Source organism: Lepidothrix coronata, unplaced genomic scaffold (assembly GCF_001604755.1).
Source record: "Lepidothrix coronata isolate B3197 unplaced genomic scaffold, Lepidothrix_coronata-1.0 Scaffold57, whole genome shotgun sequence".
Classification (NCBI taxonomy): Eukaryota; Metazoa; Chordata; class Aves; order Passeriformes; family Pipridae; genus Lepidothrix; species Lepidothrix coronata.
In genome coordinates, this window is record NW_016690237.1 from 1,638,957 (window position 1) to 1,654,157 (window position 15,201).

At 41.5% G+C, this 15,201-nt stretch overlaps 1 protein-coding gene across 2 annotated transcripts; it reads right to left on the reverse strand.

Moving 5' to 3' along the window:
* Positions 1-520: 520 nt before the first annotated feature.
* Positions 521-14,936, reverse strand: KDELC1 (KDEL motif containing 1). 2 transcript variants are annotated; one of them, XM_017816720.1, is made up of 11 exons: positions 14,751-14,936; positions 13,960-14,048; positions 8,652-8,857; positions 8,032-8,237; positions 7,227-7,304; positions 3,989-4,161; positions 2,835-3,072; positions 2,039-2,248; positions 1,594-1,683; positions 954-1,058; positions 521-734 (listed from the first exon to the last, which is right to left on the reverse strand). In XM_017816720.1, the coding sequence occupies exons 1-11, from the start codon at positions 14,796-14,798 to the stop codon at positions 717-719; spliced, it is 1,461 nt and encodes a 486-aa protein (XP_017672209.1). In that variant the 5' UTR covers positions 14,799-14,936; the 3' UTR covers positions 521-716. The 2 variants fall into 2 exon arrangements, with proteins under 2 accessions (XP_017672209.1, XP_017672210.1); XM_017816721.1 differs by lacking the exons at positions 13,960-14,048; positions 14,751-14,936 and adding an exon at positions 10,989-11,058 and having other exon boundaries at positions 8,652-8,823.
* Between the last annotated feature and the right edge of the window lie 265 nt (positions 14,937-15,201).

Below are 15,201 nucleotides of genomic sequence, written 5' to 3' on the forward strand. Positions count from 1 at the left end.
TGGAGCAGGAAGCGGTTCTGCTTCCAGTGTGACTTGCTGCGCAAGACTTCTCTGGAGGGCTCTAAAGAGGCAGTCCAGGGTCTGGACCCCACTGCCCATTAGCAAGGGGAACTCAAGTCCTTGTCTGAGCTCTGACACTGCACAGCAGATGAAACACTTCCTGTGTGCTGGCAGCTGCAGCCTTCCCCATTATGGGCTATGAGTAACCTGCTGGTGTAACCAAAGCTAACAGCAATATATGAATTGTGTTTTTCCTTCAGGTTAACAAGATTTATTATGAACCCCACACCCCTAACTTTGAGAATACTGATTCTCTCAGAAGGATCAAGGTTATGGTCTGAAAAAGAAGCCTTTGGGTAGATATGTGTGTGGGGAGCAAATGTACGCAGAACATACTTCTGAAAAGACTCAGTATAACAAGCATGAGTAAAAAGTATCTGGATCTCCAAGGTAACTCAAGACAGGAACACATAACTGATACAAACATGTTTTTTATTAAAAAAAATTATAAAAATGTGTTTGAACCAAGATTCTGCCACTACCACATAATAAAAAGGAAATAGGAGGTACTTTGTTTTCTTCCTTATGTCGATCATTATATGGTAAACTTCATAATATCCACTGACATTATCCACTGGCATATTAATTCAAATTTTTCTTCTTTCTGACAGTCTGAATGTAGGCAAATACTGAAAAAATTAATTAATTCCTTTCTGTCAGAGTTCATCTTTGGCCTGCAGTCAAGAAAGAAGAAATGTGTTTCAGTTAACTGGAAGCTCAATTTTTCACTGTCTAGTCCTGCAAATACATCAAGAAACATTTCTAAGTTTGATAGGTGTTAATGGCTTGGCCTGTTAACTGATACCAGGGGCACTGAGCAGCGCCTCTCCCAGGGAGGTTGACAAGAACTGAAGACACCTAGCACTTCATGTTTAACTCTGCATGTACTGTACCTTTTTTCGGTGGCAAGTACATGGGAAAAGGTCATCATCAGGCTGTGGCACCTTCTCCATTCCATCTCTGATTTTTGGCTCGCTCACTTGCAAGCTGGCATATTCCTAGTTTAAAAAAAAAAAAGGTATTGTTAATTCATAAAGTTGTTAGATTGTATGTCTGGCTGTAAATACTGCACCAACTCAGCTGAGTAATTCTGTAAAAACTCTGGGGTACACAATCTGTTACTCCACACTGTGTCACAGGGTAAGCAGATACTTAACTGCAGAAGGGAGCCCCTTCGGGTGCCTCACTGGAGTTTCGGTACCTTGGTGCTAATGCACAGATATTTTCAGCTGTGGTTCACAGGGTGTGCATCTGATGTGGAATTCTTTGATCATTGTGGGCAACATATTCTTGCAGATTAGATCACGATTTATGGGATCTGACTGCTTCTCAAAGCATCACATCACCACAGTCTTAAAGGGGTTTCACAGGATATAATTGAATACGTTTGTAAACCAAATTAAGATTTTAATTGCTGATGCTTGCTTTGTGGCTTCAAGTATTGGGCTGGCCAATTTCCAGCAGCTCCGTTGCCCTGAATTCTTTCTTTGTGATTTCTATTTTTGTGCCAGTAGCCATTAAAAATATACTGACCTGGAAAAGTTTGAAGTAGTAACAAAAAATGTGGTCTCCCATGAGATTGTTTCTTGCAAATTCTTGTCCAGATTTTGCAATATTTTTTGCCTGTCAAAAAAAATAAAAGGTTTGTTTTGTTTTTTTATTATTCCCCAAAACTAATATTTATTTCAGGATGCCAGTGTTGGTTATGGAGTTAAGTATGATGTTGAGAGTTTAGGATAACTTAAATAAGCATTTTTAATTTAAATGTTAAGGCACTGTTATGAAAATGTTCTTCATTTTTTGCAAAGTTCAATTTCAAATTAAGGACAGTATTATGTCTTTTTCAAGTGTTTTTCTTATTTGCGGAGTTAAAAATAATTTTTAAGTTCTTCTAATACATTTTTTTGTTTGTTTTAAAGAAATGCAATTTTTGTTCTCTTCTAGAAACATTACTGAGCACTTCTAAATGTGTATTTACCTCTTCATCATGCTCTTTTGCCCACTGTAGTTTTTCTAGTAGATCGCTCAGGTCACTTTTAAATGGAATATAATGTTTCCACGGCTGCAGCTCATTATAAAAATGCTCATAGTATATGGAGTCTTGCTTTAGCACCACACTGTTTCCTGCTAGTAGATAAGGCAATCTGTATGCTGCCACTGTGCCATCAATATTAATTTGATATTTATACTGGAAAGAAAAGGACCATACGTTATTAACAAACACAAGATCCCAGTGGCTTGGTTAGATTATATTATTCTGAGGGCACTGGTGTTACTGACTTGCCGATATTGAGACATGTAGGATTGGCTAGGCAAGCATCAATGTCTAAGTAGCTTTTATTATTTAGTTTGGAATTCATCACAGTGCAGGGTACACAGAGCTGCCCTCTTCATCAGTTAAGTTCTCCGGGAATTCTTAGACGCTCATCCTCTGATGTGAGGGTAGATGTGCCACTTCATCCACCGATTTTCCCACTATGTTAGTTATGTTAGTAGTCCTGATCGCTGAATCAGGAAAAAGAAATAAAAAGGAACTTGAAGTTATATAGATTACATAAGGTTCTATAGAACCTTTAGACGTAAATCAGACATTATCATCTTCAGTGTAAGAGCTACATAGCAGTTAATCTCCCTGGAGGGATGTCTATTCATGCTTGTTACTGGTGTTGTCCTGAAAAACTAAAAACCACTTTATTATCAATAATACATACTAAGTTATTCGATAATGGGAAACATCGAGAACCTAGTTCTATGAAAAATGGTTAGTGACTTACCTTAAAAAAATCAAAAAATGAAATGTGCTTAACAATAGGGCCATAGAGGCTTTCATCATGTTTAAAGAAAAAAAAGTTTGTGAAAGCAGCATCTATGATCTCTGGATATTTTCTGCTGAGTTTTACAAGCTCAAGCCTCTCTTTGCGGCTGTCACGTCCTCTCCAGAATGCTGTGGTATTCTTGTCTTCCCACGATGGGCCAGTGTTTGCTTGAACTGACATCATATCCAGACTGACTCTGGAGCAGAAAGAAGTGATTTAATAGGGAAGCCTGCTGGAAATATTTTTAAGTGCATTACTTCAAAGAGTTCACAGTACCAACAGGCGAATACTAAGGAGGAAAGTAAGTCATGAGCACACCATGATCTGTATTGTATCAGTATTTTAGAGCAATAAAAACAGATAACAAATGTTAAGTTCACAGACGTGTGGCATGACAGCATCAGTTCAACAACATGGCATGGGGAAAGAGCACCTGGCAATTGTCATGGAAAAAAGCAGGTAAAAGTGGATATGTTTTCCAAACAGGTGAAAGTGATGCAGGGTAAAGTAACTTGCTTAATACAGCATATTTCACTTCCTTAAAAACGTTGCTAAATTAAAACACATAAACTGGGAGGGCAGAAGGTAGCAAATTTAGGGAAAGTCTTGATAACAAAAAAAAGGAACCAGAACTAAATGCAGTGAAATGATAAACAGTTGCAAGATGGATTACAGAGATCTCTTAGAAGCTGGCTCGGCAGTATTTCAGGACAACAACAGAACAGTTGCCAAGCCTAATTATGATCAGTAATCAACATGGGAGATGGTAGCTCCTAGTTCAAGAATTCTAGCTATGTTGGGATTTTAAAGGTACAGAAAAACGGACTCTAACAAAATCAGGAAAAAAAGACACGTGGCTAGTCATCAATACGTTCATGTGGGGAGAAACAAAGCAAACAAACCAAATAACTACCCTTGAAACATTCTAACTGCTATTGATTTTGGTTTTTTAAATAAAACAGTGAACTATAATGTTAACATATTGATTACACAGTTACTGCCTACCTGCAGCGTGCCATTGTCTCAATGAATAAATGGAAACAGTTAATACACTTATCTCTATGGAAAATCATTCACTGTGAATTTTGTGGAAAGTTTAAGCAATTTCTTACCGTCCCATACTCTCCAAAACTGAGTCTGTTAAGTCATATGTTGGCATAACGATATCTTTTGACTCACTGGACCCACACCACGAGAAGATGGGGTGCAGGTTCTGTGGGGACTTCTTTTTCTCCAGAGGCCAGTCCCCCAAATTAACAAAAAATTCTACATCTGGCATTTTCACCTAAACAGAAGCAAATTAGGCACAAGTGCAATTTAACACAAAGCAGTATTCTTCTGCTGCCATCTTGCATTTTGAAAGCATGAGGAAAAAATAACTAGCTGTCTAATATACTTAATATACCTGTAATACATCATTAGACTTTAGAAACATGTTAGAAGTACTGAGACCACAAAGTAAAGCCTACAAGATAATATTTTTTTAGAAAAAGATTTGTACAAAGTCACAAAAGTGCTCCCTTTTTAGAAGCTGGTTTCTTTACAGAATTGGCCACACAATCTTTGTATCAGGCTAGCACTGGGACCTAGTAAGCAATTGTATAGTTCCAAGATAAGCTGAACCACCTTGTTACTATATGGGATATCGCTGTTGGGTGGTAAATTAGTTTTCTGTCACATCAGTGAACTGATTCACCTTGTGTCTGCAGGATGCCTAAATCCAACAGAAGAAACAGAAATGAACAGCTATGATGGGAAGACCACATTTAGTCAGAGCTGGGGTTAATTATTAAGCATAACATCCTCACTTATTTAATATATTTTGTAGTATGGAACCATTGCTGAAATCACTATCACAGCTAAAAAGCAAGCAAAATACTGTTGATGGCCAGGAAGCAGGACAGAGGACATAATTTTGCAGCTATATGAAACTGTGATGCACCCCGATCTTAAGCATTGCATGTGGTTTGGGCATTTGCAAGTGAAGTAAGAAAAGGTACAAAGAAAGGCAGCTTTCCACTTTTCTAAGGAAAGGACCAGCTGCCTTGTGAAGAAAATCTGAAAATAGTAGGACAGTTCAGTCTGGAGAGCAAAAGGCAAAAGATGACATATGGCTGTGTTTTACAGAAACCTGAAGGTACCTATAATGTCAGTGTAGAACTCAGGTTGTATCTCAGTTCACTCTCTTAATTTTTTTAAAAAAACATAAATCTCTACTACATCCCCCTCAGTTGCCTCTTTCAAAGCAAAAGAAGTTAATAATTTAGCAAATATAAAAACTCCCCTAAATGGTTGGAAGATATTCTTCTTTAACCTGACGACACAGGAAGAGGCAGATACCCAAAGCAGTACTTTTTGCCTTCAGTACACAGACGAACAGAAAAGGTTTCATTGTGTACCTTCCGTGGGAGTTGCTACACATTCTAATCCTCAGCACTAAACTTCATTAGCACAGTGCCATCTAATGGTTATAATGGGCACAAACCCATACAAATTGTATTTTATCTTCAATGGCAGAATCATTCAACAGGTTATATCTTCTTCTCCGACCAAAAGATGTATTGTCATTCGGTGACAATGTCTTGATAGAAATTTCCGAGAAGACAAACCGTGTCTTCTAGATCTGTAAACAGTTTCTGTCTCCAGAGTTAGCAATTATTTTTCAATGTTCAGCCTAAGTTCCATAGATGCAATTTAATTCCATTATTTCTACTGACTACTGACACCAAGAACAGTTTACTTCCATCTTCTGTGGAACAACCTTTTAGATAATTAAAGGCTACATTGGCATCTTCTCTTAGAAACTGTTAGATGAAATAATCCCCACTTAAATGATTTTTCATTTGTATGTCTAGTCATTCTTACCATTTTCCTGTGCAATCTTTCTTAAAGCATGACACCCAAAGGCAGACAGAGTAGCATAACCGATCCATTACTCATCCTGGGGATGGTTATTTTACATTTCTTTCACGTGTTGTGTTAATATGTGATTAGTTTTCACAACAGCATGCCACTGTTGACTCACATTACATTCCTGACACCTTAAACCTTCACGCTTTTCTGCAGAAAATTACCACTCCCTCCTTTTTAAATAGCTGTCATAACTATATCACTTATCCAGCCTTTGTGTAGTATCCTGCCCTTGGCACTTTATTTTATCCATTTTTCCATAAAATGTCTCTTACTTGTTAAGAAAATTTAAAGTTATAATGCTGTACCATGAGGTGCTTGCAGGTTCTTTCGTTTTTGCTATCTGAAAATTCAATAAGCATATTCTCTAGTCCATTATTCAGTCAAAATATAACTAGTTATTAAATGGTGACTGAATCTATGATAAATCTCTGAAAAGTATGTTTGTGACACCTTTCACATCTCTGGAAACACTGGCAAAAGTTATTTAAGTAAGGCTTTCCAAGCAGGTTACATTAGTTTCTTCTAGGCAAGGAATTCTATGTTGTTCGTGAGAAACTTGTGAGACTTAACCCCAAAAGCCTAAAATGAAGACATCATACAGGGAAACTGTTATCTTGTTATAGAAAGAAATTATAGTGCTATGACTTACATTTCATGATAAATCCATGTTGTTTCATACCAATTACCTTATCTTTCAGCTACTTATAATGTGTTCATTTTTATTAAATTTTGAAGAAAGGTTTTTAGGTGAACAGCTCCATACTTTAGTAGTTCCTCTCTCTTCCTTCTCCCCTTTTTAAAAGGCCAGGCACTTTGCCTTTCTGTAGTCAAAACCAGATATTAACTTGGCTATATTCATATTTCTCTTACTACTTATTTTATGTAAAAATCACATATTTGTGTGTGCTGAAACTTTAGCCCTGCTATATTCTGTCACCATGTACGTCAGGTTTTTTTTCCAAAGTTTCCCTAGGAAAGAGTCTTCATGGTGCTTTTTGCTTGTACAATCAAGGGAGTTTCCCCACACACCACCTGCTGGGCTTGTGGTACTCCTCCTCAACTGAATTTAATGGAGGATGATATACATGTCCTACTTTTTTTAAGTCATCTTGTAAAATGTACTAGCAAATTTCGTATTAAATGCTACAGGATGATTTATTTTGTCTACAGAAAATAAAACCCAACACAACCTGTCCAGATTTATCAACTCACCTATAAAAGCCTGCTATTCAATTAACTTTTGTGATACTCTGATCAGATGGCATTCTAGAACGTGCCAGCTTCAAATAAAGAAAATCCATCTGACCTTTCCATTATTAATGAAAGAACAAGAGCTTTTTAACAGATACAGCAACAAAAATGCAGCAGTGTATTTGTTAAGCCCAGGTTTCTATAAATTGAGGCATACAGAATAAATGACTGTGCAGATATACTCACTTTTCTTGTCAAAGAAAGCAGTATGGCATCCATGAAAATTCTGAAGCCAACATGTTCCCCATATGTCTTTATATAAACCTGAAAATAAACAAAAGTTTTATTGGCCTGGTGTTTTCATTTCAGAGAATGGCTGCCACAATTTAGAGCTCTTCTAATTGCTTAGCAACTAATCAGACAGATTGTATGGCTGTACAGATTTACGAATCAGCTGGGAAGCTTTAGAAATCTCATCACAGAAAACTGACAAAAAAAAATTACAAGCTTTGCCTGCTTTTTAAAATATTCCAGGTCTGTTTCATGGAAACAGAAACTGGTTGCCTATTTCTGTTGTGTTCCATTGTACTCATTTCCCTCTAAAACTCTACTGAAGTACAGTTCTGTTAAAAAGAATTGTAGCTCTGATCCTCAGTGGAACTAAAAGTGGTATTTCCTTACCTCAGAACTATGCACAATGTAATGTATTAATGCACTCCAAATTAGATGATTGTGATACTTCACAGCAATATTACTCAGCGAACAGGAAACTGAATTAGCATTTAGGAGACTTGGGTGTGTGCCCAGTACTCATATTGATTGCCTGGAAAGTAATTTGCCTTTGCTGTGTTGCAGTTGCTTCAGTTGCAATGTGGACAAGAAGCACTTATAAAAGCAGGACAGATATTGCTGAGCTCATATACAAACTGCAAAGTATTCAAGGACAGAGAAGCAAGCAAAGAAGCTTTTACAACTGGGAACAGCCAAACTGTCCAGTTGCATGATTTGCTACCAAGTTCCCAAAGGGACTTCAGATTATCTCATTCCATACCTCATTATCTCTGATGGTGTAGTGACACAAACTCTGTCTTTGTCCAAACCTCTGTGGAATTTCTTTTGCAATCTTATCTGGATCAACAGTGGGAAAATTTGCTAGGTCTCTTTGAATCTGTGGCATGGTTTGAGGGCAGTTCATCTCTTCCAGCCATGCACTGCTGTCCTCCTGAGGGCAGTCACAGTTTTCATGGTAAATAGGTCCTATCAGGAACACAATTATTATTTTTAATAAATCATAATATTGACTTGTTGAGATCACAAAAGAGGGTCAGGTACTGAACATTCATTGCTTAGGGTCAAGCAGTCAGCAACTCTCCAAATGGACGTTTGAATTTTTTTTTTAATTTCAATGGAGTCATGTCAATCTACATCAGCTTCTGTGTGAGCCCTCTCCATGTATTTGCTAGGCAACAGCTTCACAGCATTTGCTTCTTTTTATTATTTTAAATAGTATGTGTAGGACACTTATAATGAATCCATAATTCCAATGGATTTGACAGTTCGGAAAAGTACTGAGGTCCCAAAGAATCCTATGCTTATCCAAGAAGACATTCTGGTACACAGTTTGTGAGAAAAAACTGTGATAGGAAATCTGTGTGTAATGCTGCCTCTTACCTTTTAAAACATATGGAGACTGTGCAACATGTTTATCTCCAGTTTTGACTTCTATCTTCAGGTTTTGGTAGCTTGCGTACATCCTGTATCTCACGAGGAAGGAACCATCTTTCCTGTCTAACACTTGCACACCAACCCGAGTGAACTGTTCATCAGGAGCAGTGATCTTCACCTGGAATGCATTTTCACCTGGTGACGAAGTGAACCTACCCAGAGAGTAAGTGGGAGCTTAATAAAAAAGCCAACACACAACAGATTTCTTAGTCCAACCCATTCCTTCTCAAGCCAACAGATTTCCAGTAACTTCACTGAGCCATGCTAGGCCTCTTTGAGTACATCCTAATGCTCACAAACAAGGCGTGATTTTTTCCAAAGAGAATTTTGTTAGGTTACCTAAAATGTCTCATGGTGTTGAAGCATAAGGCATCAAGAAGGTTTCACTCGGTCATGAACACACCTCTAAAAATCACTTGGTGCCCTATAGGTTGAACAGTGTTGGAAATACGGTCTTTGACTATATGGGAACAGAGCAGCTTTAAAAATCCAGCACAGCTCTTGATTAGTAGTAGCTCAAATATAAAATGATGGGAAGGTAGAGAGCATGTAGATAAACGGATATATCTTGGTGTCCTGTCCTGTAGGGACAGAGCAAGGGGCAATGGTTTTAAACTGAAAAAGAGTAGATTTGATTGGATATAAGTAAGAAATTGTTTACAATGAGGGTGATGAGACACAGAAATAGGTTGCCCAGAGAAGTTGTGGATGCCCCATAAGTAGAAGTGTTCAAGGTCAAGCTGGACAGAGCTTTGAGGCACCTGGTCTAATAGAAGGTGTCCCTGCCCATGGCATAGGGGTTGGAATGAGGTGATCTTTAGAAGTCTCTTCTAACCCAAACCATTCCATGATTCTATATTAAAAAAATACTAAAACAAGTTTCACTTTAGCAGCTTAAGAAGTCTGTTATTTTACATTCAGACGCAAAATATTTTCAGATTACTTTATTTTCCAGGTATTATTTAAGGAAGTAAAGAATAAAGTTAAACATCTTAATCATTATGGTAGCTCATACAAGGGGGAAAAAAAGAATACTAAAAATTCCATTGTCTCAGTAGGGAAAAAACATTACAGTGGGATCATGTAATTCAGTGTGTACTTATAATATTTTGGTAAAATTCACCATATACCAAACACAGAAAAATCTCCATAAAACCAAATACAGTAATCTGAAAAACCATCTGAAGTTATCACATATCATTGAGGTACGAACAAAGCTGGTGCAGTCAAAATGCTGCATCTGCCAACTTTCTTCCACCTTTCTTTCATCTCTTTAAACATAGTCCAAAATATTTACTGAGACCCTCGAATAGAGAAAGAGGTGGTGGGACTAGCTGGACTAAGTTACTACTAAGTAGCTGGACTACAGCCCAACAGCCTGGTTACCTTAACTTGTCCAGACATACCAGAGAGCTGGCAGTTCAACGAAAGGCAGGAAATATTTACTTTCCATGATAAACTGAACTGGCAGCTTCTGGACTGACACAAGCCATGGTGCATCTAATCTGGATGACTGGATGGAGCATTCCAAGCTCCTACCTGGGCTGTACAATCAGAGTTTCTTCCCTTTAGAAATGGGAAGCCATGACTGTCCTCTGAAAATCACAAAATCACAGAATACTTAGGGTTGGAAGGGGCCTCTGGAGACCATCTAGTCCAACCCCCCTTCTAAGACAGGGTCACCTAGAGCAGGTGACATAGGAATGTGTCCAGGTGGGTTTGGAATGTCTCCAGAGAGGGAGACTCCTCAACCTCCCTGGGCAGCCTGTTCCAGTGCTCTGCCACCCTCAATGTAAAGAAGTTCTTCCTCACGCTGAGGTGGAAATTCTTGTGTTTTAGTTTATGGCCATTGCTCCTCGTCTTATTTCATTCCTATGAAGTTTTATCTAATGGACTATGGAGCAATTAGTAAATGACTCTACTGATCTCATGCCTACACATGTAGGAGAAATACTGATGTTCCCAACAATGGAAACAAGCTGGATGCCTGAATATAATAAATTAAATGTATTTGTCACTGTTAAAGTTTTGACAAAGGAGAATAAATAATAAATTTTTGGTTGGACTAACATGTATGTTTTGCTGCTGAACATTTTCATCCTCTTATCTCATCCCCTGCAAATCGCGAAGTTATGTGATAATCATAGAAAAAATTAATTAGTTTTCACTAAGTGATATACAGAAAAAAGTAAGGTCGAGATCTTTCAGCCTGCCCTTTCCACAAGAAAACCCCAAGCCTTCCGGACTGCCCACAATGTCCCTGGAAAGCCGTCGCGCCCTCACCTCTGCCCCTCGGCGTCCACGGCCTGCACGTAGAAGTACCGTGCGGGGAGCGCCGCCTGGGCCCGCAGCCCGGGCCCCCACACCGCGCTGCGCTCGGCGCTCGGCTGCCCGGCCCCGCCCGCGGCCGCCGCCGCGGCTGCCAGGGCGAGGCACAGAGGCCACAGCATCGGCAGCGCTGCCCAGACGGGGGAACACCGCCGGAACCGGCCTCCTGCCCTCGCCGCGGCGCTGGGGAGTCCTGCCCTCGGCGCGGCTTCACGGGGCGGGGACAGGGGGGGAAGGCGGGGCGGTGCCGCTGGAGCCGCAGGCTGGGCGGGAGGCGCCGCGGGAGCCCTCACTGGAGACATCTGGAACCCGCGTGGGGACGTTCTTATGTCACCCGCACTATGAGACCCTGCCTTGGCAGGGGGCTTGGACTAGATCATCTCCAGAGGCCCCTTCCAACTCTCACTATGCCGTGGTTCTGTGATGTGTGGCAGCAAGTAGCTCAGGTCTAGGGTTGTCCGCAGCGGAGGTGAAAGGGCACCTCATCAGTCTGCTGCCAATCGCCCAACATGCACCTTCGGTGATTCCATGGGCTTTAGTCTGTCAAATAATCCAACCTCAGGTTGCAGAACGCTAGTGCCAGTGCTGTGCTTAACTACAAACACAACCATTCAGGCTGCAAAAGACCCCTGAGAACATGGAGTCCAACCGCTAACCCAGCACTGCCAACTCCACTACTAAACCCTGTCCCTGAGCACCACATCCTTCACACCTTTTAAATGTCTTCAGGGGTGGTGACTCAACCACTAACTTTGGCAGCCTGCTCTGCTTCACCAGCCTTTCCGTGGAGAAATTTTTACTAATATCCAGTCTAAACCTTTCCCTGGTGCAACCTGAAGCCATTTCCTCTCATCACTTGCTACTTGAAAAAACCAACATCTACCTCGCTACAATCTCCTTTCAGGTAGGTTGTATTCACACAAATGCTTTTGTCATTTAGCTGCAGAAGCCTTACAAAAATTAAGGCTTCTTCATGGGAGAACTCAAATCCCAAAAGATACTTTCAATTTTGCTCCTTTTTGCATTTCTCTTGTTAAGGCAAACAATACAGGAAATTGAACCTCATCATCAAAGAGTCATGAATTTCAAAGAGATTTTGTTTTTTACATTTTGAAATACTGTATGTTTAGAGAAAAGCACACGAAAGTCACTTGCTTGGAGAAAATTGCAAGCTGAAAAATGATCAGCTGGTTTAATGAATGCAGTCTTTTCTAACCAACAACCTCATTATGAAATGACTTAAAAATTATCAAGCTCCAGCTTTTAAAAATATGGTTTTTGCCCCATGATGTTCCCATTGACATGATTTTTCAGGACATTCAGTTAGAAGATTTGCAATTTCCAGCCTAAAAATTCACACAGGCCCTATTTTATATCCATGACCCTTTACCTCTTCTTTCCCCATCTTTACCTCTGCTGATGTGTTATACAGGCAGAAATCATACTCAACTTGTATTTTGCTGTACCAGAGAAGCCAGTCCCCTCTAGTGGAAAAGAACTTTAAAGATGTTTTTATCTAAAAAGAAATTTGATAGCTATAGAATTCACAGAACATCCTTCTTTCTAGCAGGGTGGCACTGACATGTTAAAAAGAACACAGCAGTGATGAAGCAAGGGTGACACACTTCCACCCTCCTGATGTTCTCTCCTCCAGCTTTTCTCCTCCACATAAGTGCAGCTCAGGGAATCCATGCAGAGATCTGACACTATTTGTCAGCACCCAAACAAGTTGTAAGATAAATCATGCAACCTAATTTTAGTCCTGGCTGGCAAAGCCAACGTTGCTGCTACCCTAATGTCTATAATTTGGCTCAGATAAAAATGCTTTGGAGGGAGAATCATTTAATTACATCAAAGGCTGTTGGCCGACTAAGGCTCAACAGGCTTCCAGCTGGCAAAGGCATAAGGGCTGCTCTCCATTACAATAGGCATGTTGCCTCAGGATGAAGCCATGTAAAATACTGAAAACTTGTGTCCAGGGTGTTAAAGAATACATTCAGTGCAGGTAGCTCAGTGTGCAGCTGCAGTGCCAGCTGCAGGTTGAGCTCTGGGGGTGCAGAAGACCCAGAAGCCCAGAGGCAAGGGGCTGTGAACTGCTGACCTTTTGCCTAACAAAGGGCACTGGACCCATGGCCCATCCAGGGGACCAGACACTCAGCGACAGGGCAGGAGCCGACGACCCCCAGACTTGCCCTTCCTTAGACTGTGAGCGTCTAAAAGCCCAGGGGTCTCTTTGTTCAGGGTCCCTCCTCGGAGACACCAGCACGAGCTGTTATTTTCTTATTTAGTTATTGCACCAAGATTAAATTATTTTAAGGATCTGGATGTCTGAGACTGCGCTATGGGAAACCTGGGGTCAAGCTTGTGAGGAAACCTGGTCTGACTATGAGTGTGGGGGGTGTAGCTCTGAAGGGGCCTCAGTCCTGCGAGTCTGACTGCCAGAGTGCCAGAGTGGTTAGACAGGGAAGTTTCCTTAACACAGGGGATGGCAAACTTGGCTGTACCCACAACTTCTTTCTAGATGACTTTTGCAACTTTGCTCTGCCTAACCACTAAGAACTATCAAATAACTCTAGCATTCGAGAAGACACTTATTTTTCCCATTATCTGCAGCACTTCTCACATAAACTACTGCTGGGAGTAGGGGCTCTGTGGGCTGAGAGCACTGTGCTGTGATCGCTGGCAGTGAATCTTCAGCAGTACACCATATAACTTTTTTTATTTAAAATTTTGTAACTACTTTGTTATAAAATCAATCAATTAATATCATGATTTCAGATATTTAAAAATAAACGAATTTTAAATAATAGTGGCAGTACCAGAACAGCTCCAGCTGTATCTTCAGTGTCATTGTGTTTGTTCATGTTGAAATTATGCTGGGTGAAGGATGTGATGAAAAATATTTTCAGCAGTTCTAGACACTTACCTAAAATAGACTTCTGTTTCTTCATACACTTTTCCAGAAGCATTTTTGTTACATGTACTGTTACTACTGTCAGGGGAACCAAGAGAAACCTGGTGCAAATAAAAGGTCCAGATGTCAGTCCCCTGTTCCCAGAGAGAACCTAACACTCACTATTATGCTCCTACACCTTTCCTATGTTCAGCAGGAAGATGTAGCCAAGTTAGAAGCATGGCCCCAAAGCTGAGCCAAGACTTGTGTTGAGCCTGACTTACAATATCCCACTTTCACGTAAGAGCTTGGGGCAGCAGGGACTGGTGTCCCAGACACCCCCTGGGCCATTTGGGGCAGGCAGGTGCCAGCAGGTGCAGGTACCTGGAGCACCCACATCCCAAAGGGATGTAGTGAGGGCATGGGGTGACCCCAAGCTGCCCAGGGAGCAGTTCCAGTGGCTGTTGGGGCCAGAGCTGGGAGGCTTTGCTGAGCACATGCAGCACTCTGGGTGGCAGTGGCGATGAACTGTTTACATCAGGGTTTCATTAGCCAACACCACTTTGCTTTTTCACAGAATCACAGAATGGGCCAGGTTGGAAGGGAGGACAGTGGGTTATCTGGTCCAATCTCCCTGCTCAGGCAGGGTCATCCCAGAGCACATGGCACAGGATTGTATCCAGATGGTTCTTGAGTATCTCCAGTAGGGGAGACTCCACAACCTCTCTGAGCAATCTGTTCCAGTGCACAGTCACTTGCACAGTAAAGAAGTTCTTCTTCATATTAAGGTAGAACTTCCTGTGCATCAGTTTCTGCCCACTCACTGCCTCTTGAGCTATTGCTTGGCACCACCGAAAAAAGCCTGGATCCATCCTCCTGGCACCCTCCCTTCAGATACTTATAGACACTGATGAGATCCCCTCTCAGACATCACTTCCCGAGGCTGAACAGGCCCAGCACCCTCAGGCTTTGTGTTTCCCGCTTTGTGCCTACTACCAACGCCAGACCCCCTTCCCGCCATCCCTGACTTGCCCCTCCTCTCCCTCCCTCGCCTGCCCCGCGGGCGAGACCATGAGGGCGTATAGGTGGGGGGGGGGCGGCCAAGGAGGCGCCTCTCACAGCGCCGAGGCGCAGTCACGGCCCAGCCGGGCGGCGAGCGGCCGGTGCCTCTGCGGCACCGTGAGGGCCCGCCGCGGGAGCGGCGCCGCCGCCGGGCAGCCCCGCTCCTCCCGCCACCCCGCGCGGTTGCGGGAGTTGGTGCGGGCCGGCGGCGGC

What these genes read in the sequence shown, in the direction of transcription:
- KDELC1 (XM_017816720.1), bottom strand. Translation starts at nt 14,798, where the DNA reads ATGGATCCAGGCTTTTTTCGGTGGTGCCAAGCAATAGCTCAAGAGGCA. An exon ending in CAAAAGAGCATGATGAAGAG is followed by an intron (nt 1,684 to 2,038) that starts GTAAATACACAT and finishes TTTTTTTGACAG; the next exon opens with GCAAAAAATATTGCAAAATC. An exon ending in ACTACTTCAAACTTTTCCAG is followed by an intron (nt 1,059 to 1,593) that starts GTCAGTATATTT and finishes TTTTTAAACTAG; the next exon opens with GAATATGCCAGCTTGCAAGT.